Genomic DNA, 22,375 nt, shown 5'->3' on the forward strand with positions numbered 1-22,375 from the left:
GGGTTGACAGATAGGGGTAATAGGGGTTGACAGATAGGGGTAATAGGGGTTGACAGATGTATAAGGACTGGTTGGCTGCAAGCCGTGTCAGTATGACACACCCGTGGACAGTTGAGATGATGTTACGATCAAGGAGCAACTCGCAAAACAACACTGAACAAACAGGACTACGCAACGATACGAGAGAAGCCAAGGAACTGCAGTATCAATCAACCGAACAGTGAGACTGCATCAGCGATACTCAGTATGATCAACACTCTTAATATCAATCGACCAAGCAGTGAGACCGCATCTGTAAGAACCGTACCAACCGTTCTTCCTCATACTACCCACCCGATTACTATCTGACTCCTATCTGATCCCCACCCTACTAAGTACCGGTATCCCCCAAGCTACATCGAGCTGTTAGGTATATAAGCAAGGCAAGGTACATAGTTATGGTAGATAGTTTTTGAGTATCCTTTTGTACAAGACCTATAGGAATAGAGTTGTTTCCTGTGTTACCTGTCCCAGTGCTCCCATACACCTCGTAGCGGATACACACACGTTTCGGAGCCCTCTATTACCTGTGTTGTTACAGCGTTGGCGATACTCAGTATGATCATCACTCTCAGTTCCAAGCAACCCAAGCAACTCAAGCAACTCGAGCAACTCGAGCAACTCGAGCAGTTAGGACGCGTCAGCAATACTCAGTATGACCATTGGTCCCAGTCAAGCAACTCAAGCGACCAAGCAATTCAAGTAACCCCTCTTCTGCCAAATATATAGCAAGTAGACACGCTGCCCTTATGGCATTGTGTTCAACCTCGTCAATCAACTTTGTTATTGGAATCTCATCCAGCTTCCTAATCAGACAGTCTACTCTGTACTACTCACTGCTACGTCGTTAAGGTCTTTGACACCCACCCAACTATCACCTAACCTACCACCGACCGTGTAGTCACCCCTGACGACTTCGGCACCTTTGCTCATCCCCAAGAACCAATCAAGTAGTGCCTACGAGCTTTGCTTAAGACACAACTTCAACAGATGACAAGACATTCAATTTCCGCTAATTTCTCCCAACAGCATCCGCTCCTCCACTATAGGACTGCTTTCTTGCTCACGCTGTTTATTCAACAGCCACTGACTACGCTGTACATCTTTTTCTGACAGGCCAGTGTAATCCTTCATCCAATCGTGAGCCTTGCGTCGGAGATGCGAGAGCATACTTGGAGGCATCTCATAGAAGGTCCACATCTCAAATGTCATACCATCCACTGGGTCCATAAGCATGTTGATATCGTACTGCTCCTCTTTACACATCGTGTAGATGGTTCTGATCTTCTCGCCAACGTGAGGCATACTATGCTTCCAGTAATTGAAAAAGTTGCGAGTATGTTGAACCATCTCCACCCTTGATGCCTTGATGTCAACCCATCTCCGCCGCTGTGATGGCTCTGATTGATGTTGACACTGTTGCTGCGGCTGTTTCAACTGAGCGAGATGGCCAACAAGTATTGCTTTTGTGAGGTTCTCAAGACTAGAGCTTGACGACGCTGGGGAAGACTTCCTCCACCGCTTGTTCTCTCATGCGCTGCGGTCTTTTGACATAATGAACTGCAGCTGGAGGTCCTGCGATGGCTCTTCAACAGTACACTCCTGTCGTGTAATAGCGCTTGCCCAGTTTGCAATCATGTTGCCGTTGAGAGGATAATGATCACTAGCTCGCTCAACTTGACGACCTGGCAGCAAGTGCACCCAGCACACGCTGGGGTTGTTCGAACAGCGCTCACTCTGACACCTCCAATGGTCTCTTATACCAATAGCATGACCAGACGCAAAGCGCTCGTTGGTAACAACACTAGCGAGACCCTCCTCCATGATTGCAGTAACAATGCCTGGCCGCAAACGAGCAGTACTTCGAGCTGGTTGAGATGCTGGCTGAGTTGCTGGCTGAGGCGCCTGTTGCTCTCTCAACACCAAGTCAAAGTCACAGGTCATTATTTGGCCGCTCTCTTTATCCATTTCAGCCAGCTCTTCTTCAAGTTCGAACCAGTTTCCTGCAACAACAGTCCGTCCAGCTGCACTTTGCCGCCGCTGTAGTGCTATAGTACACCTATCAGATTTAGCTTGGCGGCCACTAGTATAGTAGAGCGTTGCTGTCAAGCTGTCAATAATAGCTACCCGTGGCAGCTGCTTCTCTACAACACCATCCGCCCATTGCCACACCCTGTCCTCATCCACAGTGTATAACGGCTTATTACGCCTCGCAACAGCTGCCTGAGGAATTAAATTCTTCCCTAGCGTCCACCAAGCGCGATAGTTCCAGTGCAGGTGCGGCTCCTCGTCAATTTGTTCTGACTCTGGACGCTGTGGCTGGCTTGATTGAGCGAGCGACGCTGCAGTAGCTGACCCAGGTGAGCCTGCAGTAACCTCCCCTACAGCCGTGGCAGCAGCTAACGCGTTCTCCACCTGCTCATCTACCTCGTTGTCATCATCCAACCCAGCGTCGGCTGCTGACTCCTCCACCACATCCTCATCCTCTGCCACAAACAGCGCCTCTGGCGGGCTTGGCGTACCTTGATTATGCGGCGGAGTTGGTTCTGGTAAGCGTACAGGATGCCGTACTGTCGACGGCGGAGTAGGAGGAGCAGGATTGACACATTGGTCAAATGGCTGAGTAGGTTTCCGCTGACGTTTTGCAGGTCTGCTGGGCTCGCTGCTCGTTGGCTGAACGTTGTTCCGGCTCGATTTATGCTTCATAGCAACTACAACACCAGAAAAGTATTGCAATAATTCAAAATCGACTATCTAAGCTTCTTCAGAGCGTTCTGATGATGCAAAATGTGGTGGGATACTGTTTGTACTACGTTTTGCTAACAAACTAGATCTAGCGTCACTTTATCGCACTAAGTCACGGGGTGTACCCAGCGTTTCGCAAACAACCCATATTGCCCCGCTCTGATAGCTTCAATACAACAACGCCCTTATCACCATATACTCCCTCATCAAATATCCCCTTGCTGCATGGCTGCTGGACCTAACACCAGAATATCGTGCTCACAGTTGGAGAGGCGGCAAAACCATATTAGACTTGGGGCCCGATTTGGACACGAGCGCGAACTGCAGACGGCGTATTTGAGGACACAATCCAGAAGAGGCTTCTGAAGGCCGAGGCCGTGTACGGGAATCCCAGCCCAAGGACTATGTTCATCATGTCTCTTGGAGCGCCCAATTAGCCAATTCAACATCGCGGTTTTTGGCTCCATATTCAGGCTGTTCCAGACTCCACTGTTAATCTGAGGCTCTACGTACCATCGTTCCTGGATCGACAGCGGAGAAAAGTTCATTTTCCATACCGCAGAGCCTGCCATTTATCTAAGTGTGTACTGCGAAAAGCTTGGCTGCTATCCTACGTCGCAGACATTCTTTGCATGTGTCTCAACATTCAGGTACTCAGCGTAGCCAATCTGACAAGCCAAAGTGTGACGGTTTATGGAGTGAAGAGGTCATGTCTGCCACGTGTGCTGGTGCAGTGCTCTTGCCTGTTCCAACAGCACTTTCTGGCTGCACGACAGATACGTCATGTAACAGACCCCGCTGGGGGTCGAGCGAGAGAGACAGAACACTGAAGAACACAGCAGAATATACCGATTTTACTGCTTTGCGCGGTTACCCCTGACTTACTGCCCTGCGCGGTTACACCTTCACTTATTGCATTTACTGCAACACAAAGACTATATATCATTGGACCTTATAGGCGAATCTAGTCATGGAAGCAGATAAACATCCGGACTGTAGTCCTCGATGGACATTTGAATTGAATGCGAGGTTCGAGTCTACGTCGAATTGCATATTTCTAACCACGTTCTTCGCATCAAGTGGTTCGTAATATGAACAGACAGAGAACGGTGGCTTTGAGTCTTTTAGGAGACAAAGCGAGGTATTCCAAGCTGGCGATGATGTCCAAATACTGACATTTGTTCCCAGGCTCGAGCTCTGCTTGCGCCATGTGCATGCTTGTGTGACTTCACCCTGTACGCGGACTCTGCTCCAAGAAACTTGAATCAATGCTTATCCTGGAGAGTGTTTACTACTTAACGCATAACAAAGTTACCGCAGCGGACAACAATCAGAGCGCGCACTGACATATGGACGTATATGCTCACAGTCGTTCTGTGGAAGGGTTGAGATGTTGATTGATTCTTTTAGCTATTTGCTAGAATTGATCGGGACTATATAGTAGAAGGAAATAGCAGTGAAGGGTGGGAAGCAAACTGAACTAACTTAATGAGCTGGACAGTCACTGCAGCGGACCGCTAGCAAACACAATCAGTGCAGTGGACCGCTAGCAAACAGATGGCAATCGGTGGATACATTCACCCCTCCTACACGTTCCACCCAATTCATCCATCTCAGAGAGCAGTTGGTATCCCCAGCTGGCCCCCTCTCACACCGCCAGACAAGCGGCCTCAGCGTGCTGCACCTTCCTTCTAGCATCTCCACGTCATCATTGTAGAACCTCAGTGCACTCATTCGCCACCAATTGACTGCTGCATACATGTGTAGTGTAAAATGTGATCTCTTGACTTTTGTTTGAGAGCAGAGGTTCCCAGGGGTTAGTCAAGGCAACTGTGAGAGATATTATCGTCATCTCCCTAGATGCGTCTGGTATAGGCTTCGTAGTGCACACAGTCCATTTGACATGATACCGGTCAGCATAGAAATTGCTGTCAAAACACAGCGATAACAGTTCAAAAGCTAGGGTACTGCAGCATGTGTATAGAGGAGGTCTCAAAATGTATGCAATCTCTTTTATTGAGTAAGTTGCATGATACGATGTAGTGATCAATGTGTGGAGTTCATAGAGATTGCTCCGACCTTGATCAGCGCAGAACTCATATCCAATTCTGTCTTACTGCTCACCACCTGACTGACAGCCTCGCATACCTCGTGGATTTGCGTTATGTAGCGCGCGAAGTGGGCATCAGATAGTCCAAGACGAATGCTTTTGTGTTCTTGTGCCCAGCACATCTTGCTGAACAAAGCAACAATATTGTCAGTGATACGACTCTTGGTAGCGGAGCTTGTGCTAGGATCTCTACGTGATTCGACGTAGCAGCTGGCAGCGGAAAAGAGCCACAGAGATTGGAGATCGGTGCCCAGGCTGAGAACGTGTTGCTCGACCATGCCGAGGCCAGATTTGACTAGTTCAATCTGTGTGGCTGGGAAAAGAGGGAGGGAAGTGATACCTGCATGGTATAAGTAATGCTAGTCTCGATGTCTCACTGAAACAAAATAGAATTACCGTAGTCTAATGCGCCCCCCTCAAGGAGACACAAACATAGTCCTGCTCGTAAGAGATGCCCGTTACCCAAGGCTATCGGACTAAATCCCTCGTGCGCTACCAGCTCGTGTATCTTGATAATTGTGCTAGCGGATCTTACACAAATGAACCGTTGAAAGTCGGTGTCCATAGCTGAAGAAACGGCGGTATCTTTCGTGAGGGCGAACGGTAAATGCAACAGAAGCAGGAGTTCATGCAGATACAACTCTGAAACCGCTCGATATATCAGCCCTTGATTGCGTCCCGCTACGTCCGGTGCCGAGATTGGCCATTTAGGTATACGATCTAGAGCTTCGGAGATCTGCACCCGTAACTCCACGAGTTGGGGTTGGTCAAGCGATCTATGTTTTTGCGGATTATTGACGAAGTCGATGATATTGTAGCGAAGCGTTCGGATCGAGTGTGCAATTTTTGCAAACGAGCTATCTGTGAGCTGGCTATCTGAATGATCAGGGGGCTCAAACTCAGTGTTAGAATGGTAATCGCAGTCGTTGTAGCCTTTTGGTTCTTGAATGTCGGCAAAAAGATTGGAGGCCATAGACGGGACGCCGCGCTCAATGCAGACCGCAATATCCAGCTCAGCTATAGCGGACCATATCTTGCGGCGTAACTCTCTCTCATAGATGGATTCGTCGACACCAAGGATTCTCCAGTCTCGGTGAAGACCATTTGAGATAGCATCAGCGAGCAGGGTTTGAGAAGCGGTGTAGTGGTCCTCGCGGTCGATATCGTTTAGAGTCTTTGATAAGAGTACTAAGCACTTAAGCTGAAACACTTCGATCGTAGTACTTTTTGCCGATTGATAGCTCTGCCATGCTTCGACAGCATGCAACCATCCCACGGCTTCATTTCTGGCTGTAGAACTGTCTCCGTCGAATGACAGCGGATCGTCCGCGAAAAGACACCTTGAGCATGACATGACAGCCAGAAGTACCGCATTGAACCGAGATGCATCATCATGCGTCCCGTTCCAATAACTTTGGTATTCTTGCCAGAAAGAGGGAACGTGGAAGAGGGCGTGGATCCCCGTGAAGTGGTCGAGGTAGCATTTTGAGAGACGGCGACAGCGCTCTTCTGCTGGGAGAAGACTTTTGATGACTTGTTCTACACCATCTCTGGAGTAGGAGGGAATGGTCTTGTCTGCACTGGGCGTGTAGGTAGTCCATTGCGGAGCGCCGAGGATGTGGTGATCCTCAATAGTCTGTTTCATAAACCTGCAGAAGTCTTGGAATGAAGCAATAATGCTCATTGAGTGGCTGGGGCCCCGAAACTGGTTACCCAAGCTTTTCCTGTGGTCTGTGACTGGCTGTTGTTGCATGTGGGATCTGACGGATCCGATGAGGCTCTCATTATCCAAGCCCCCAGAAGACAAACCACCAGAAGACACATTCCCAGAAGAGGAACTGTCGAGATCCAGATCAAGTTGAAAAGGTAGCCAAGGGCTTGGTTGGCAGTTCTCGCCGATAAGCAAGGCGTCGAAGTGGTCGAAAGTGGCTGACGGTAACTCGCTCATTGAGTTGTTGGTGGAGGACCAAGGCTGATGAGCACGAGCTACGCCACCCACATCTGGTTCCGTACCGGCTTCCATCAAGAAACGGGGATCGTACTGGCAAAGTTCTGGATTGCCTACGCTAACGCAGCGAGAACAAACGGGAGTCTCTCGTCCACACTTTAGCTTTCTGCGCTTACACTCAAAGCACGAAAGCACGAGACGCCTCCGCTTGATTCTCGACTCGGACATGAAGGGGTGCTCTCGCGATAACGGCGTTATCGATTAACGTCTTTTAATCAGTGAAAAATCCTAACATACTACACGTTGGGCCCAAGGACAAGTTAAGGATTGCATGCGGCAATGTTGCCTGCTGAGTTGATTCGCCATTGATCACCAATATTCCTCCTGTATTTTGTACGACCCAGGAGAACGTTTTGTCTGATTACTTTTACACGAACAAAATTACACCCATGTACCTCCCAGCAGAAATATCAGCATACGAACATCTCTTCTGCCTTCTACATTGGACAAACCACACATGCAGGGTGCGTATAGATCTTATCTATAACCATCTTGAGATCCGCTGGCGCTAAGCTAAGAGAGGTTCATGGGAGGGTCGGGCGTATGACAGCTCGGCGCCAAGCTGATGTAAGAGTTTAGGGCGTGCAGCGTAGGACTATCAGCATACGAACATCTCTTCTGCCTTCTACATTAGAACAACCACGCATGCAGGGTGCGCATCGATCTTACCTATAACCATCTCGAGATCCGTTGGCGCTAAGCTAAGGGAGGTTCATGGGGGGTCGGGCGTATGACAGCTCGGCGTTAAGCTGATGTAAGAATTTAGAGCGTGCAGCGTAGGATCCTGTAGCCTGCGCTCGGCGATCTGCCAAGCAGTATCCGGATCTGGGACCGTTTGCCCACGGCCCGTGCCCTTGCGCTAAGCCACCCGTCAACGCTAAGCCATTAGCCGGATCTGGGACCGTTCGCCCACGGCCCGTGCCCCTGCGCTAAGCCACCCCTCGGCGCTAAGCCTTTAGCCAGATCAAGAATCGGAGATATTCGTTGTAGCTATCCTGCGGTCCGTTCGGAGATCCCATGCAAAAGTGCGAACTACGCATTTATCAAGCATCTTGTCTGCGAACCGCCTCCTGAATTCTGCTTTATCTTTCGTACACCAACATGTTGAACAAGAATTTCTTTACCATACCATGGCAATCGACCAGCGTGTGGAAATTCTATACATGCCTTGCGCTTGGCTTCCTAGGCATATTCGTTCTTTCCGCCATCACTGGTAATATCTACAGCAAGCTTCGTGGGTACATTGCATTCCATTCAGCGCGGGGCAAGCATGGCTGCCGGAGGCCTCCCAGTTACCCGCACAAGGGCTGGCTTGGCCTTGATCTGATGCAGGAACGCCAAGCCGCAAGCGACCAAGGGCGGTTGTCGGCCCATTACGACCACTGGTTCGCGAACCTTGGACACACATGGGAGGAGAAACTAGCCGGCCAGCGACTCATCAATACAATCGACATGGCTAATATTCGAGTAACTTTTAATGCGGACATGAACACTTTTGGAAGAGCAGGCGCCTTCCACGAGAACGACTTTCTTGGTCCTGGCATTTTCTCGTCCGACGGGCCACGCTGGAAGTTCTCCAGAGATATGATAAAGCCACTTTTCAAGAAAGCAGAAGTACGATCTACTGCGATGTTCAAGAGACATGTCGACCGTTTCATTGCGCAGATACCACGCGACGGCAGCACCGTAGATGTTCAGCCCCTACTGAAGAAGATGAATTTCGATTCGACGGCAGAGTTCATCTTCGGCAAGTCTACCGATTCTTTGTTGCCAGGGTCACTGTACAGCGATGGCGAGTTCATTGAAGCTTTCAACTATGCCAACGCTGGATCCCTCAAGCGACGAAAAGCTGGACGCCTTGCCTTCCGATATTGGATGGACCGAAAATACCCTAAAACTGTTGCCGAGGTGCATGCATTCGTCGATCAGCAGGTGCAATCTGTGCTCGATGAGCCACCTGCAGCCGATCAGGGGACTAAAGCTCGATACGTTCTGCTTGAACAACTTGCACAACAGATCAAAGATCCAATCACTCTTCGTTATGAGTGTCTCAACCTTTTTGCCGGCGGGAGAGACGGAGTGGCCGTACTGGCCGCCAACGCTATTTTCTGCCTAGCAAGGAATCCCAGCCACTGGCAGGAACTACGCGAAACGGCTCTGAGCATATCTGATTCACTTGAACTCGATTTTGATTCCAAGTCTCTCAAGCCCTTTCGCAACGTAATCTATGAAACGATCCGCTCGACAGGGCCAAGCGCGGTGATCACCCGGACCGCGTTCAAGGACACTATATTGCCCAAGGGTGGAGGACCTGATGGAGAGTCCCCGTTATTCATGGAGAAGGGCGATCAAGTCGCTGTTTACGGTTGGGGTTGCAACCATATCGAGTCAGTCTGGGGAAAAGACTGCTATGACTTCAAGCCCGACAGGTGGAACCACATAAAGATTCCACCAGAGTTTGTGCCTTTTGGTGGCGGCCGCAGAATCTGCCCGGCGTACCAGCAAGTTTATTTACAATCCGCTTACGTCTTGATACGGCTTGTCCAAGAGTATGAGAGTATCGAGAATCACGACCCGGTGGTGGAGTATGTACAACTTGTCAGAAATCTCATCGAGAGTCGTAATGGGGTCAAGATCGGACTCACTCCAGCTGCGCCGTAGGGTGCTTTCCTACAGCAAGCCTAGTCCAAAACAATTTGGACTATGTGGTAGGTATGGCATGTTTGAAGTAGATCCTATGAATATAATATATCCAAGAAGTTTCAAAAAGCATTCTAATGTTTTTTTCTCAGCTCCAATTCACCCCTAAGGCCAGGTATGACCTTCTTGGCATCCAAGATGACTTATGTCCAGCCATCCCTCACGTAATCGCGCTACTATGTTCGTGTTGTTCATAGACACTAATAATCCCTACCATAAGTTGAATCAGATGAGGCTCACCTAGTTGCAATTTACCTCGAGTTGACAGAATCAGGACGTGCTCAAGATCTGCCATCAAATGATGATGAGAAATTTTTTTGGCTTCTGCTACGAGACTAGACAGATATGGAATTGGTGGGTACTCCTGAGATGTTAGCCAGCAGCATTCGTAGATCAAATATTGTCTATTATGCGGATGATGTCGAACCGTATCTGTATTCGCATTCTCAGATTCATCACATTTAGCGTAATTACCATCTTCCCCCTTTTGTTCACGTTTTGTGCCGACCTGCGTACCGAAAGCACAGCTTGAATGTCAGCAGAAATCTGCCCCGAGCCCCCTAGAACAGGTGAGAATCTTGATGTTTGAGCCACCGCTACGACCACGCACACTATTTTGGACTTGTACCATCATTTTCGGCAAATTACGCAGCACCATCAGCACGCAATGCAACGCGAAATACACCTTTCAACAGTGTCTGTTTTCTATCATCTGACCTAGTGCTAAGCGAATGTACTCCGACCTTCCCTCGCCACAACTTCCCCCAAGGCTATTTGCTCATGCACAACAACCCGCTAGCACCTCGATAGTATATGCTATGATCAATGTATACTACAGTTGTTCAGACCATGATCGGTTTGCCGGCCATGCTAGGTTGGTCCCAGAAACTAGCCATGACTTTGCGTTCGCCCTCCCAACCCCAACGGGCGTGCTGCGCAGCGAAGTTCTGAAAAGGGAATCCGAGTTAGTTTCCAGGACTTCAATAACCGGAATAACGGGTACTCACGTCAACCAACAGGATGTCACCTTCATCCCAGACAATACTGGACTCAAGCTCGTGCTGCCATTCGTCCATCTTCTGCAACCACTCTCGAGGAATAACTTCGTCCTCTTCAAGACCAGCAAACTAAAAGTCGGTCAGTAATTTGATACCCTCGTCTAAACGTATGAGGGGCATCTGAGCTAGACTTACGTGTGGGGGGATCGCCATACCCTCGGTCCCATCCTCTTTCTTGAAGGTGAACGGGGCTTTGAAAGTGTCGTTAGCTACAGCGTTGGTGTAGCGAGTTGACAGAGCCTGTTTGCCTGTATCAGTGTCTTAACATCTTGTAATGTACACCATTCTTACGTTGAATATCGCAGGCTTGTCCAAGGTCGGATGTTGCCGAGTGCCAGGAACACGGTGAACGACCTCGAGGTCGCCATTATCCTGCCAAGTCCAGTTGAAACCGCGGCGCTGCCAGACAGGCAGGCTTTCATCCGCTTGGTTGATGTCTTTGTACCAGCCACCCTGCTGCGCCAGATGAACGATCTTGCGCTCGACCATAGCTCGCTTGCCATCTTCGGTCTCAGGCATCTTCTCGTTCCCCTTGGGACCGAATGCTGAGTCCTTGTACAGCCCATTGCCTCCAACGATGCCGCCGACCTGTTCCGCATTGTGTGGGATTTGGTACACAACACCCTTCTTGCCGCAACCCTCAACAAAGCCGGGGACCTCCTTCTTCAGGCGGTCGTACAGGGCAATTGAATTGCAGACAGAGGTCTCACCGCCTGCGGCCGGGGCAACCTTGCAGAAGAGAGCGAGATAATGTGGGTGCACTGGTGATACTGCGTACTCGTTGTGCCAGCCGATGAAGTGGCTGGGTGGCCCTTCATTAGCGGTGAGGACATTCTTGGCCTGAGGACGGCGGAGTACCTCCATGCCCATATGCTCATGCGGCTTCCAGGCGTGAGGACCGGACCCAGCGAGGGCGAACATGAACTCGGAGAAGTCCTCAGCTGTCTTCAAGGGCAGGCCCTTGAGGTGAATGGCACCGCCATTGGCATCGAGCAGCTGCCGGATTGGACTTTTGAGACTTTTGTCGGATGGTTGAGCACCGAGAGCGCGGGCTTGCTCGAGGATGGCCTCCTTGGAGAGTTCTTCGCGCATGGGTTGAAGGATGAGAGGAAAGTTGACCGCAGGCTCGTTAGAGTCCTGGATGATCTTGATCTTTTTTTGATATTCCTTCGTAAGAGAGGTCCAATATTGTTTGACGGCCATGGCGAATTTGGGAAGCGATAGCAAATGAATAAACTTCAAACCAGGAGAATGTTCTTGTGTGATGTATTTGTGTGTTGGAAAGATGTAGACATCGTTGTCTCGACAGTGGCCTTTTTAAACCAATTCTCCATTACCCATGAATTCTCTAAGTCGAGCGGTCGTAGCACAGATTCCAAGCTGTTACGCACATCTGCATCGTGGCGTCGGCCGAGAATCCCTGCTCATTCTGACTACGGCGTAAGCGGCGTTGACAGCTCCGATGTGGACCAATCGGAGATGCTGAACGCCTTCCGGTGTAATCCCCATCGACTGCACAACACTCTGGCCTAAACGACAGAGTCACAGTCGGAGATGAAGATCTTGAATCCAACTACGGACATATCAAATTCATCGCCGAGATTAGTGGATAGCTTCCTCAAGCACTCAACTGTGGGAACTCACTTAGTGCTCATGTTACCTGCGTGGAAGAACGATCTGAACCTCTTCGAATGACCTACACCCCAACAACATCGTACATTGAAATTTAGTGACCACAAAACACAACCGCAGAGATGCTGGACGCGAAACAATATAACGCCCTGGATCTGGCTCAGCCAACGGATTTCAAGTCCATGCTAGCGAGCGGTGAACTGCTATGGGGCACAAGCTGTAGAATTCCCCATGAGGAGGCTGCGCGTGTTGTGGCTGCTCTGCCGCATCAATTTTGCTTTCTTGATGCAGTACGAATCCACATCATTTGTAAAGGGAAAACATGAAACGGCTGACATGAGTCCAGGAGCATAGTCCACTCAACCCAACACTCCTTGCCAGCCTCATCAAGACCATTCAGTACACTTCAAACGGCTCCATGGTGCCATACATACGACTAGCACCCAACATGCCGGACCTCATCAACTATGTTCTCCTTGCAGGAGCCGGAGGTATTGTCCAGCCTCATGTTCAAAATGCAGAACAGGCTCGACAGCTAGTATCTTTAGCCAAGTTTCCTCCTCTGGGCACACGCAGCTATCCACCCTTGGCACTGTTTGGCAAACAGACTCGCACCAAGCCCGGAGAGACTGTTTACGATGTGTGGAACAATCACGCTGCAGTATTTGCTCAGATTGAGGACGTGGAAGGAGTCGAGAATGTTGAGGAGATTGCAGCTGTTCCTGGAAGTCAGTTTCTTCCCCACCCCCTCATATCGGTCTAGACCGACCCATGGCACAGTTAATCTAACCAAGTGTCTTTGCAGTCGATGCTTTGATGGTGGGGGCGGGCGATCTTCGATGCTCCCAGGGTCTTGAGGTCGGCAGTCAGGACGGCGACGAGCCAGTGTTTCTAGCTGCATTGGACAAGATTCAGCGCGCCGCAGACAAAAATGGTCTCGCTGTGCTAGGCTTCGCAATGACGCCTGAGATCTTGAAACGACGACTGAAACTGGGATGGAAAGCCTTCATCGTTCACTCGGATGGAGCGGGAGTGTTCAAATCCGGAGTGGCGAGTTTCGAGGATAACGTCAGACTCGCAAAGGTAGTGGGCATGGATGGCTCGAATGGTGTGTGCAATGGTCATAGTAATCGCTAGGAAAAGTGAAATGAACAACGTAATACCAATGTAATGTGACACTTCGTCTGCGACATGTTCTCCAATAAAATGCTGTCGAGATGCAGGGGTAGTTCAGGTCATATCGAGAGGTCATCTTGACTCGGACATCATAAATTTTAGTGTGCCTCGGCCGACACGGCTAGTTGACTTATTCTCCCGCGGAAGATCTTTATAGCGGACTGATGGGGAATAATCCGGGTAGATCGCGTAATACAACCTACACGAGAATGTACTACACTAGTCAATACTCATGGTCGAATATATAAATTTACAATGATCAAAATAAATATTTATTCATACACAATACTTTGGTATTTCGATTGATAACCGGAACCCCTAAAGTCCAGCATGACGGCCGATCAGAACGAAGCAGCTCATAACGAGGTCGACTCTTGGATTGTGCAGAAATTTGGGGGCACGAGCATTGGAAAATACCCTCTCAATGTTGTTGAAAATGTCATCAAGTGAGCATCCCCCTTAACATGTTCATTTGTCATGATGGAGCACTTATGCTCATTAATCTCAGGCCCGCCACCCGTTACCATCAAGTGGTAGTCGTTTGCTCTGCATTGAGCGTTAGCACTAAAAGTGAAGGCACTACGAACCGGCTTCTGCAAGCCTACAGACACTGTCTGAGTACTGACTTCGAGCGGTCTAATCTACTTGTCCAAAACATCCGTATCGAGCACACCAGTGCCGCTTATGACTATATAAAAAGCCCGATACTCATCGCCGAGCTTGTGCAAGAAATCGACCAAGAATGCGAGCGGGTCGTCCAGCTTCTTCGAGCAACCAAAATCATCGGCCATGGCACCTCGTATATAATGGACAAGGTCATCAGTACGGGTGAACGACTGGCCTGTTTCTTCGTCTCTGCCGCGCTGCGCGACCGGGGTATCACAAGCGAGACCATCGACTTTTCCGAGATCGTTCCTTCTCTCATTCAGAGCACAATGGACCAGTCTTTCTACCACAGCTTGTCAGACACGATGGCTAAGCGAATCCGGAGATGCCAGGCCACCGTGCCGGTTGTAACAGGCTTCTTCGGGCCTATCGATCGCGGTCTTCTCACGCAGATTGGTCGCGGTTACACTGATTTCTGCGCCTCGATGATATCTGTAGGATTACAGGCACAGGAGCTGCAAGTCTGGAAAGAAGTAGAAGGCATCTTCACAGCTGATCCAAGCAAGGTGCCCAACGCCAAGATGCTTCCGGTAATCAGCTCCGAAGAGGCCTCAGAGCTGACTTTCCATGGCTCCGAAGTCATCCATTACGCAGCCATGCGCTTAGCGATGCGTGCGAGCGTTTCAATGCGCATCAAGAACGTCCTCAATCCACAGGCACCAGGGACGCTAGTTGTGGATGACTGGAAAGGTCTCAGTCCTTCGCCATTGACCCCGCTCTCCATCGATTGTGCTGCAGTGCAGGAGCCTCTACTTTACATGTACGATGGCGGTCCACCGACCCCAATCGCTATCACATCGAAAGACAAGATCTTGCTGATCAACATCCGGTCTGCGGAACGACTAAAGGCGCACAGCTTTTTGGCCGGCATCTTCTCCGTGTTTGACAGGTGGAACTTGTCCATTGATCTCATTTGTACCAGCGAGGTCCGAGTGTCCATAGCATTACACTCTGAAGTCCCGCTGATCACCGGCGATGATGAGGACGACTTACAACCCGTTCGGCAAGAACTCAAAAGTGCGATAAAGCAGTTGCAAGACTACGGAGATGTGGAGCTTCTACACAACAGAACTATCGTTAGTCTGGTTGGCAAGCAGGTGAGACGGGCACTGGGTGTGACGGGACAGATGTTCTCTACGCTGAGTGAAAACCGCATCAAAATTGAAATGATCACACACGGTGAGATTTATTCTTTGTATTCTTTTAGCAGTAGCTGATGGGTATGTCAATAGGAGCAAGCGAGATCAGCACATCCTGCGTCGTCCAAGAGCAGGAAGCTGGGCGGGCAGTGGCGCTTCTACATGCGGTGTTTTTCAGCGCTCACGAGAACCAGCCATCTTCAGCACTTTCGAAGTCTCGCACGGACGTTGCACTAACAATGCAGGGATCTGCGGGTGGGAGTCGGCTCAAGTATGATAGGGGACTTTTGGCTGTGACAGGTTAAAATATTTGGGCGAGAAATTGAACCGAACAATCGGAACTCAAATATGAAATACCCCCTTTGTGATACAAACACTAAAAAAGAACCACAAGTGTGTAAGACCTATTTCAGATATGCCTGAGATTCTGCACTCAGGTCAAGGCGACTTTGATCAGAAATCCGCGCGGTGTTGAGTCGTACCACCACCAGCTCATTCGCACTCATCTTAACTCCGCGAAGGCCTGATCAGCACAGTATGCGCTTTCGGTTGAGAATGCCGTGACATAGGTGCATAGGTGGAGATGGCAGATATCGTAAGCTGGCTGTTTGGCTTATCCGAGGAGGATCTCGGACTTAACAGAACGGCATATAAAACCACGTTCTTGTATGTCTATTTCTTTCGATGCACAAATACACATTTCTTCACCGTCATGACTACCAGCTTCACCATCTATGGCTACGATGTAAGCACCTTCAAAAGCAATGCAGCCCTCCAACATAGACTCATCGTCGCTGATAGGACAACCCTCGGACGCGCATCGTTAAGATCGTGGTAAGACTAGCCTCGTAATCGCCTTAGTCTGCCTTGATGCCGTACCTCTAACGGCATATCAGGCTGCCGCCGAAGGCATCGAACTAGACCAATCTCTTGTAGTTCCACGCAAGAATATCAACAAAGCCGCTTATATGAAGCTTTTCCCCTTGTCTCTTGGAAAAATCCCAGCGCTTGAAGGTCCAGACGTTAGTATCACGGAAACGATCGCTATTGCGTATGTAAGTAAAACCCCGCTACCCGAATCTCTCTAGAGATCTTCGAGTCTCTCCTTTTTATTCATCTATTGCGTTCTCTCACAGCTAATTCAATATAAAAAGTACTTGTCCAAACTCAACCACAAGTCTCATCTCCTTGGCTCCGCCGGCACTCTATCCCAAGAAGCCCTCGTGCTCAGCTACGTTAACTTCGCAAACCAGGAGCTTTTGCCCATACTGGCACGCTGGTTTCTCCCTCTCATCCCCGGCTTCACGGACCCAGCGCCGTACAGTTACGACGCAGTTGAAGAGGGGAAGCGCGCAAGTCTAGCGCTGTTGGACAAGCTAGAGGGTGTCCTGGAAGGGGTAGAGTGGCTAGTCGGCAACGGCCCTACGCTCGCAGATATTTTTGTGGCAGTTGTGCTGAGCAGGGGTCTGCAGTGGGTGTTAGACAAGAAATGGAGGGAGGCACATCCGGCGGCGATGGCGCATTTCGAGAGGGTGAGGAGCTGGGAGGTGGTGTCTCAGGTGATTCCGGAGTTCAAGCTGGTTGAACAGGAGCCGCCGAATGTACAGCCGGCGAAAGTGGAGATATGAGCGAGTGTACTGAAATAGCTTTGTTACCGAATACAACTCTACAGCACTAGATAATTTCTGATGAACCAAACGTCAAGCGCCATCACCGGAACCTTTGTGTACAATCAATGCTTCGTCCGCCCCACAATTTTCACTATACTTTCCGCAACATGAGCAGTATTACGTGCATTGAGTCCACTGGCAGCAAATGTCAGCTTGTTAGCATAAAATGGCGTGATGTATTAACGTACGCAATGGAAAGTCGTCCGGTATCTTGCAGATACACAGCGTGCTCTTCTCTTAAGTTTTTGACCTGCTCTAGATCAAATGAAGTGTACCTAAAAGAACAAGTTAGTAAAGGTGGTTTATCTATGCCTGCTTGTACACAAAGGACAGTGATGAAGAGCTTAGCTTACAAGAACATGCCAGCCTGGCTTGTCACAAAGCCCCAATCACCAAGAGCATTATGCTTAAGCAGCTCAGTCTTCAACGCCTCCCGTCTATCAGCCAGGTCCTGCGCCAAACCTTTTAGGTCCTCCTCCCACACCTTTCTGAGGTGCGGATTCTCGAGGATATTCGTCACCAGTCTCGCGCCAAACCGTGGTTGTGCGCCTGTCTCTTCCCGAGCTAGGAGCTTCATTTGTTGCTCGACTCGCGCCGCAACCTGATCCGTAGGTAGAGGGAAGCAAAGATGTCCCACACGCTCACCGTAGAGGCCGAACGCCTTACCGTATGTCGCAGCGAGCAGGAGCGGAATGCCTGTCTCAGCAAGCAGTCGAATAGGCGCGCAGTCCCTTGCTACACTGCCGGTCACGAAGCCCGGGTAGGACAGATCGAGGAAGGCAAAGTGTTGCTTGGCTTGAAATGTCTGCGCAAGCTGCTGCCACTCCTCCGCGGATGGGTCGCAGCCGGTCGGGTTATTTCCACAAACTTGAAGTACGACAATAGAGTGGGATGGAATGCGCGTCATAGACTCATTGAAACTGGCAAAGTCAAATGCGTGGGTCGAGGGATTGTAGTATGGGACGCTGGCTGTCTCGAAACCTGCGGCATGAAAAACGTTCGGGTGGTTGACTGAAGGCAATTTAGTCAGATCTCAAGATGGGATATGCCCACTAATGGTTACAAATCTCTGGTGACTTACCCCACGTCTCTGCAGGAATATAAACCTTGCCCCTCGGATTGAATTTGTAAGGCTCATAATGCATCCGCAAGAACCGGGCACCCATATGGCACGCTCCGCTACCTCCAAGAGTCTGCATCGACGCTATTCTGCGCAAAGAATGATTAGCCTTCGCCTTCGGTGTCACGATATTGCTGCATACCTGTTCTCTAATATCATCTGGCTAGTCTCTCCAAACAGCATACGAGCGCTCAGCTCTCGGAACGGTGCCTCACCAAGATGAGACGCGGGGTATTCGTGCTCCCATTCTGGATCATCGAATAGCATTTGTCGTGCCTGTGTAGCGTTGGGTTGCGCTCATACAAACTCTGGAGAACTTACTTACTAGCTTCACCGATGGTAAGACATACGGATCTCCCTCCCGAGTCTGATAGACTCCACACATGAGGTCCGCCTTATAGGACCGGGCATCATTCCTGTATTGTGCTTGCAGGGCATTAAGGCTCTCTACAGCAATCCATGAGAAGAGCTTGGAAATTACGATTGACATAGAAAATACTTACCAAGCTTTCCTTCGGGAATGTTTGCTAGAGGGTGCGCGGCCTTTTCTTGCATCTCGGTGCTATGCTTCGAGTGGAGGACTCTAGAGAGATCACAAAGTTGGCAATTAGTCGCAATGGTCTTGTACAGGTCGGCCATAACCACCCGAAACACGATATGATCTCAAAGATAGCAGCTAATTAATGGTTCATTCATTTTAGCTGTAAAGCTCGATAGGTACCAGTAAGATCCCAAAAGGGCAACTCTCGGCGCTGAAGGTTGATGTCCGTCCAATCGGCTCAAAAAGATGGTGCAATTAGGCCCTCATGCGGCCGGCCGAGTCGGCGATCGTCAAGCTAACATGGGCTCTTGACAGCACGTAAAGGACTCATTTTACACAATCTGGTAGGTGCGAGGATCGTTTGGTTGTACATTGGTGTCCCCCTTCCCATCGGTCGTGAGTTTGATGCGCTTGGATTTGTAAGTACCGAGCGGCAGTAGACAACGCGCCGTACACGGTGCGCTTCGTCGAATGCAAAGATAATGTTTATCACCGAGGTCGAGCTCAAACATAGAATCACTGTTCTCGGACGTTCAACTTTACTATCGACAAATGGCATACTGTCTCGAACACATCTCCTAAAGGTGCTCCGCCAAACTAGACCAAGTACATCAAACTGCGTGTGAGTCTTTTCCTGTTTTGTTCGGGATTAGGACGAATATGCTCGAGCCCGCGTTGGGTAAAGTTCTGGTCTTCTTCGCCAGGTCTTGGTTGTTCTGGCCTGCAACGCCGACTGCTGTAAGTACCGTGTCGTAATTTAAGCCAGTCAAATTTTCTGCTCTTAGCTATACTCTTTGGATTGCAAACGCTTCATGAGTGAAGCTGTGATGTTTGAGGGAGCCATAAGTGATGTTGATATAGTATTTCACGGACAAACAGCCATCCAAAGACGCATCGGATACCCGTGTTCGTGCGTGTGGTGCACGGATTCGCGTATATGATGCACGCTAAACATTCCAACAGCTTTACGAAAATGAGGCTGTAAAGCTAGCCACAATAGCTATTATCAGGAGGTCTTGTCTTGAAGTAGCATAGTAATGCTTGAGATTAATTTAGTCTATTTGTATTTAATTAGAAATGTGATGTTGCGGCCACAGCGGGTGGTGACAGGTGGGTGAGCTAGGGGAGCCTCTGCAACCATCTACAGCATAAACAACAGGTTTCTGACGCTTGCTGTTCTAAGCAGGTGGCTAGGAGACTCTAAATTACCCTTTTGGGATAATGGTATACCTTTAGCAGCGTCGCGGGCTTTGAGCTCTTTTTCAGCTGCCTGTTCAGTCTATACCTGACGCAAAATCTTTTATCATAGCTCTCATAGCTGGTAAATGACGTGCAGTAAGCTCAGCTATATGCTTGACAAGCTCCAGAACTTGTTGTGGGGGAAGCTTTTGTTGGTTGATGTTCTTAGTAGTAGTTGACTGTGAAAACGCTCGGTGCCGCCGTGACAAACGTTGATCGCACAACACCATGCTTTTTTGCATACGTCACGTTGCAGGTCTTTTTGCTTGGGTCTAAAGTAGCTATAAATTCAAAGGCAGCTTCTATCGACATCGTGGCATTGAGTAACGGTGTTGTAAAAATTGGAGTGTTTTGGTGATCGCGTGCATCACGCGAATTCGTGTGCAAAATCTATCGGCTATCAATCTAATCCAACTACAGAAAGCTCTCCAAGTGCCCACTCAGCTCTCTTCCAGCCTTGAACCGGTTCGCTAGACGAAGCGCCCGCGTGAACTCGTCGCCCAGCGCCTGCTCGTCCTCTAAGCCCACCGAAATGCGCACGATAGACTCGCTCAGCCCGTACGACGCCGCCCACTCCTTCTCCCGCATGAATACCGTTTGCACGTATGGCTGCGCAAGCGTCACATGCGCGCCCAGCGACGGGCCTTTGTGCACGTTCAGTGCGTCAAAGAAGGTCGCCGCTGCCACCACACTCTCGAACTCAAGCGTGAACAGGCCGCCATACCCGGAGACGAACTCGGCTGTGGCGGTGCGCATACGCGCCTCGTAGTTCTCGCGCGACCAGCAGGTTGATGGGTAATAGATGTGCGTGAGCGTGCTGGACGACGTGCCGGCGAAGGAACCTAGGACCGAGACAAGGTGCTGCGCGTTCCTGTTCATGATGGCGGCGCGGGCAAGGAACTTGCGGCTATTATACTCGAGCACGCGTGAGTCGGCGCCGAAGAGCTCATTTACGTACGTGCTGTCAAGAGACTGCTTGAGCAACGCGTAGAATGGCGACGAGGGATTTAGGATGATACTTCCAGCCATAACATTGGCATTGCCGCTAAAGCTCTTGGTGAGGGATGTAACGATGACGTCCGCAATACCTGCGACGTCGACGTTGGCAAAGCTGCCAATCGTCTCGTCAACGACCACCACGAAGCCGTACGTATCGGCCAAGTGTCTAATGCGTTGCAGATCGACAGTTCTCAGCAGCGGATTTGATGCGCATTCGCACCACACCGATTGCACCATACGTCCCTGCTCCCATTCATTGGCGAGATATCCTTCGAACTCATCCAATTCGGCTGGAGTACCGAACCCGTAGAACCTGCACGCCAGCCCATACTTCTGTATCATCTTTAATGTGAGCTCGTAAGGGAACCCAAATACGATTGTCTGCGTCGATCGCCAGCTCTGTAGCAACTTGTTGGCCTCATAAATGGCGGCCATGCCGGTCGGATAGAGGAAGACATCTGTTGATGCAAAGCGGGCGCTTTGAGCAGGGTCAATGGAAGCGCGCTGGAGGAGCTTCACAATGCGTGCGCGCACCATATCGTCGGCTTGCGCATCTGCGAACTCGCGGAGGAGGTCCGAATTGCTCCCGAACAGCTCATATGCAGGCGCCGGAGCTATGCTTTCAAGATGCTCGTGCATGCTCTGGGCGAGGCGCGATGAGATGCCCGTTCCAGTGAGCCGCCAAAAGACCATGGCGCTGGCATTGACTTGCGAAGGGAAAAAGACGAGAAAGAAGCGCCGCCGAGCGTTGTGAGTGCTCTGGCGAGTCTCTGAGACGGTAGTTGTTGCCACTGTCACCGGGGGCTCAGATAGGAGGAAGTCTGCGGCCTGGATCCGAACGCGATCTGCTGCTTCTGGTGCCGAGTCGGCTATCGTGGCCTGGCAGGCCAGTGCATGATCCAATGCTGGGAATATCAGGCACTTCTCATCCGCATGTCCGAGAAGAGCCAGACAAGCATTGTTGACCTACATATAGAACAGAAGGCAACGTTAGCTGCGGCCGTAGGTTTTCGAGATAATGACCCACCTTCACGACATCTTGGTTAAGAAAAGACCTGGGATAGCCGATTTGCTGCACAAGACTAACACGCGGTTCTTGTGCGACCATCCCGCGCATGTCCTGCCATGTCGGTAGCTGAACAGAGACTGCATGGCGGTGGGCGGGAACAGGATAGCCTAGGGGTGGAGGATTTGGAAGAGATTTAGTAGGCACGTCGTTTTGAACCTGCACAAGGAAAGGCATATTGTAATGTGATCTTGTTGTTCTGCTGCTTCTGCAATACTTACGGAAGACCCGATAAGACCGACCTGGGCCACTTTTATGCTGACATTTGTGAGTGTTGTTCCTACTGTCGGACATCCTACTTTCAAGGCACTGGAAGACGGACAAGGCTGTCAGTACGCCACATCGGAGGTAATACTACCACTAAGGACCTACAATGGCAACTTACCCCATCCCTAAAAGCGCTTACCACCGCCGCAGTACTACCTCCATATCAACTCCGATCGACACTTTCGGCCGAGCAATCATTA

At 50.1% G+C, this 22,375-nt stretch overlaps 9 protein-coding genes across 9 annotated transcripts; 4 read left to right on the forward strand and 5 right to left on the reverse strand.

Moving 5' to 3' along the window:
• Window positions 1-1,569: 1,569 nt before the first annotated feature.
• Window positions 1,570-2,745, reverse strand: BU25DRAFT_478374 (uncharacterized protein; the record flags this gene model as incomplete). The annotated part of the gene is made up of 1 exon (XM_033710993.1): window positions 1,570-2,745. One exon carries the CDS (start codon window positions 2,743-2,745, stop codon window positions 1,570-1,572), a length of 1,176 nt encoding a protein of 391 aa, XP_033557397.1.
• Window positions 2,746-4,830: 2,085 nt separating this feature from the next.
• Window positions 4,831-7,070, reverse strand: BU25DRAFT_424982 (uncharacterized protein; the record flags this gene model as incomplete). The annotated part of the gene is made up of 3 exons (XM_033708317.1): window positions 4,831-5,234; window positions 5,291-6,955; window positions 7,019-7,070. The coding sequence occupies 3 exons, from the start codon at window positions 7,068-7,070 to the stop codon at window positions 4,831-4,833; spliced, it is 2,121 nt and encodes a 706-aa protein (XP_033557398.1).
• A 933-nt stretch (window positions 7,071-8,003) lies between these two features.
• Window positions 8,004-9,563, forward strand: BU25DRAFT_451436 (cytochrome P450; the record flags this gene model as incomplete). Its single annotated transcript, XM_033709756.1, has 1 exon — window positions 8,004-9,563. One exon carries the CDS (start codon window positions 8,004-8,006, stop codon window positions 9,561-9,563), a length of 1,560 nt encoding a protein of 519 aa, XP_033557399.1.
• Window positions 9,564-10,444: 881 nt separating this feature from the next.
• BU25DRAFT_442656 (Clavaminate synthase-like protein) lies at window positions 10,445-11,863 on the reverse strand (the record flags this gene model as incomplete). Its single annotated transcript, XM_033709317.1, has 3 exons — window positions 10,445-10,549; window positions 10,610-10,729; window positions 10,952-11,863. The coding sequence occupies 3 exons, from the start codon at window positions 11,861-11,863 to the stop codon at window positions 10,445-10,447; spliced, it is 1,137 nt and encodes a 378-aa protein (XP_033557400.1).
• Window positions 11,864-12,414: 551 nt separating this feature from the next.
• Window positions 12,415-13,429, forward strand: BU25DRAFT_350563 (HpcH/HpaI aldolase/citrate lyase family protein; the record flags this gene model as incomplete). The annotated part of the gene is made up of 3 exons (XM_033703312.1): window positions 12,415-12,582; window positions 12,639-13,020; window positions 13,098-13,429. The coding sequence occupies 3 exons, from the start codon at window positions 12,415-12,417 to the stop codon at window positions 13,427-13,429; spliced, it is 882 nt and encodes a 293-aa protein (XP_033557401.1).
• Window positions 13,430-13,798: 369 nt separating this feature from the next.
• On the forward strand, window positions 13,799-15,578 carry BU25DRAFT_350554 (aspartate kinase; the record flags this gene model as incomplete). The annotated part of the gene is made up of 3 exons (XM_033703310.1): window positions 13,799-13,914; window positions 13,977-15,313; window positions 15,367-15,578. The coding sequence occupies 3 exons, from the start codon at window positions 13,799-13,801 to the stop codon at window positions 15,576-15,578; spliced, it is 1,665 nt and encodes a 554-aa protein (XP_033557402.1).
• A 407-nt stretch (window positions 15,579-15,985) lies between these two features.
• BU25DRAFT_478387 (glutathione-S-transferase theta, GST) lies at window positions 15,986-16,901 on the forward strand (the record flags this gene model as incomplete). The annotated part of the gene is made up of 4 exons (XM_033710994.1): window positions 15,986-16,018; window positions 16,075-16,107; window positions 16,170-16,328; window positions 16,428-16,901. 4 exons carry the CDS (start codon window positions 15,986-15,988, stop codon window positions 16,899-16,901), a joined length of 699 nt encoding a protein of 232 aa, XP_033557403.1.
• Window positions 16,902-17,292: 391 nt separating this feature from the next.
• On the reverse strand, window positions 17,293-18,618 carry BU25DRAFT_478393 (aspartate aminotransferase; the record flags this gene model as incomplete). The annotated part of the gene is made up of 5 exons (XM_033710995.1): window positions 17,293-17,954; window positions 18,025-18,152; window positions 18,206-18,339; window positions 18,389-18,510; window positions 18,567-18,618. The coding sequence occupies 5 exons, from the start codon at window positions 18,616-18,618 to the stop codon at window positions 17,293-17,295; spliced, it is 1,098 nt and encodes a 365-aa protein (XP_033557404.1).
• A 1,568-nt stretch (window positions 18,619-20,186) lies between these two features.
• On the reverse strand, window positions 20,187-22,085 carry BU25DRAFT_401022 (cystathionine gamma-synthase; the record flags this gene model as incomplete). The annotated part of the gene is made up of 2 exons (XM_033704988.1): window positions 20,187-21,808; window positions 21,870-22,085. 2 exons carry the CDS (start codon window positions 22,083-22,085, stop codon window positions 20,258-20,260), a joined length of 1,767 nt encoding a protein of 588 aa, XP_033557405.1. The 3' UTR covers window positions 20,187-20,257.
• Window positions 22,086-22,375: the final 290 nt, after the last annotated feature.

The sequence above is a fragment of the Macroventuria anomochaeta genome, assembly GCF_010093625.1.
Source record: "Macroventuria anomochaeta strain CBS 525.71 unplaced genomic scaffold BU25scaffold_38, whole genome shotgun sequence".
Lineage (NCBI taxonomy): Eukaryota > Fungi > Ascomycota > Dothideomycetes > Pleosporales > Didymellaceae > Macroventuria > Macroventuria anomochaeta.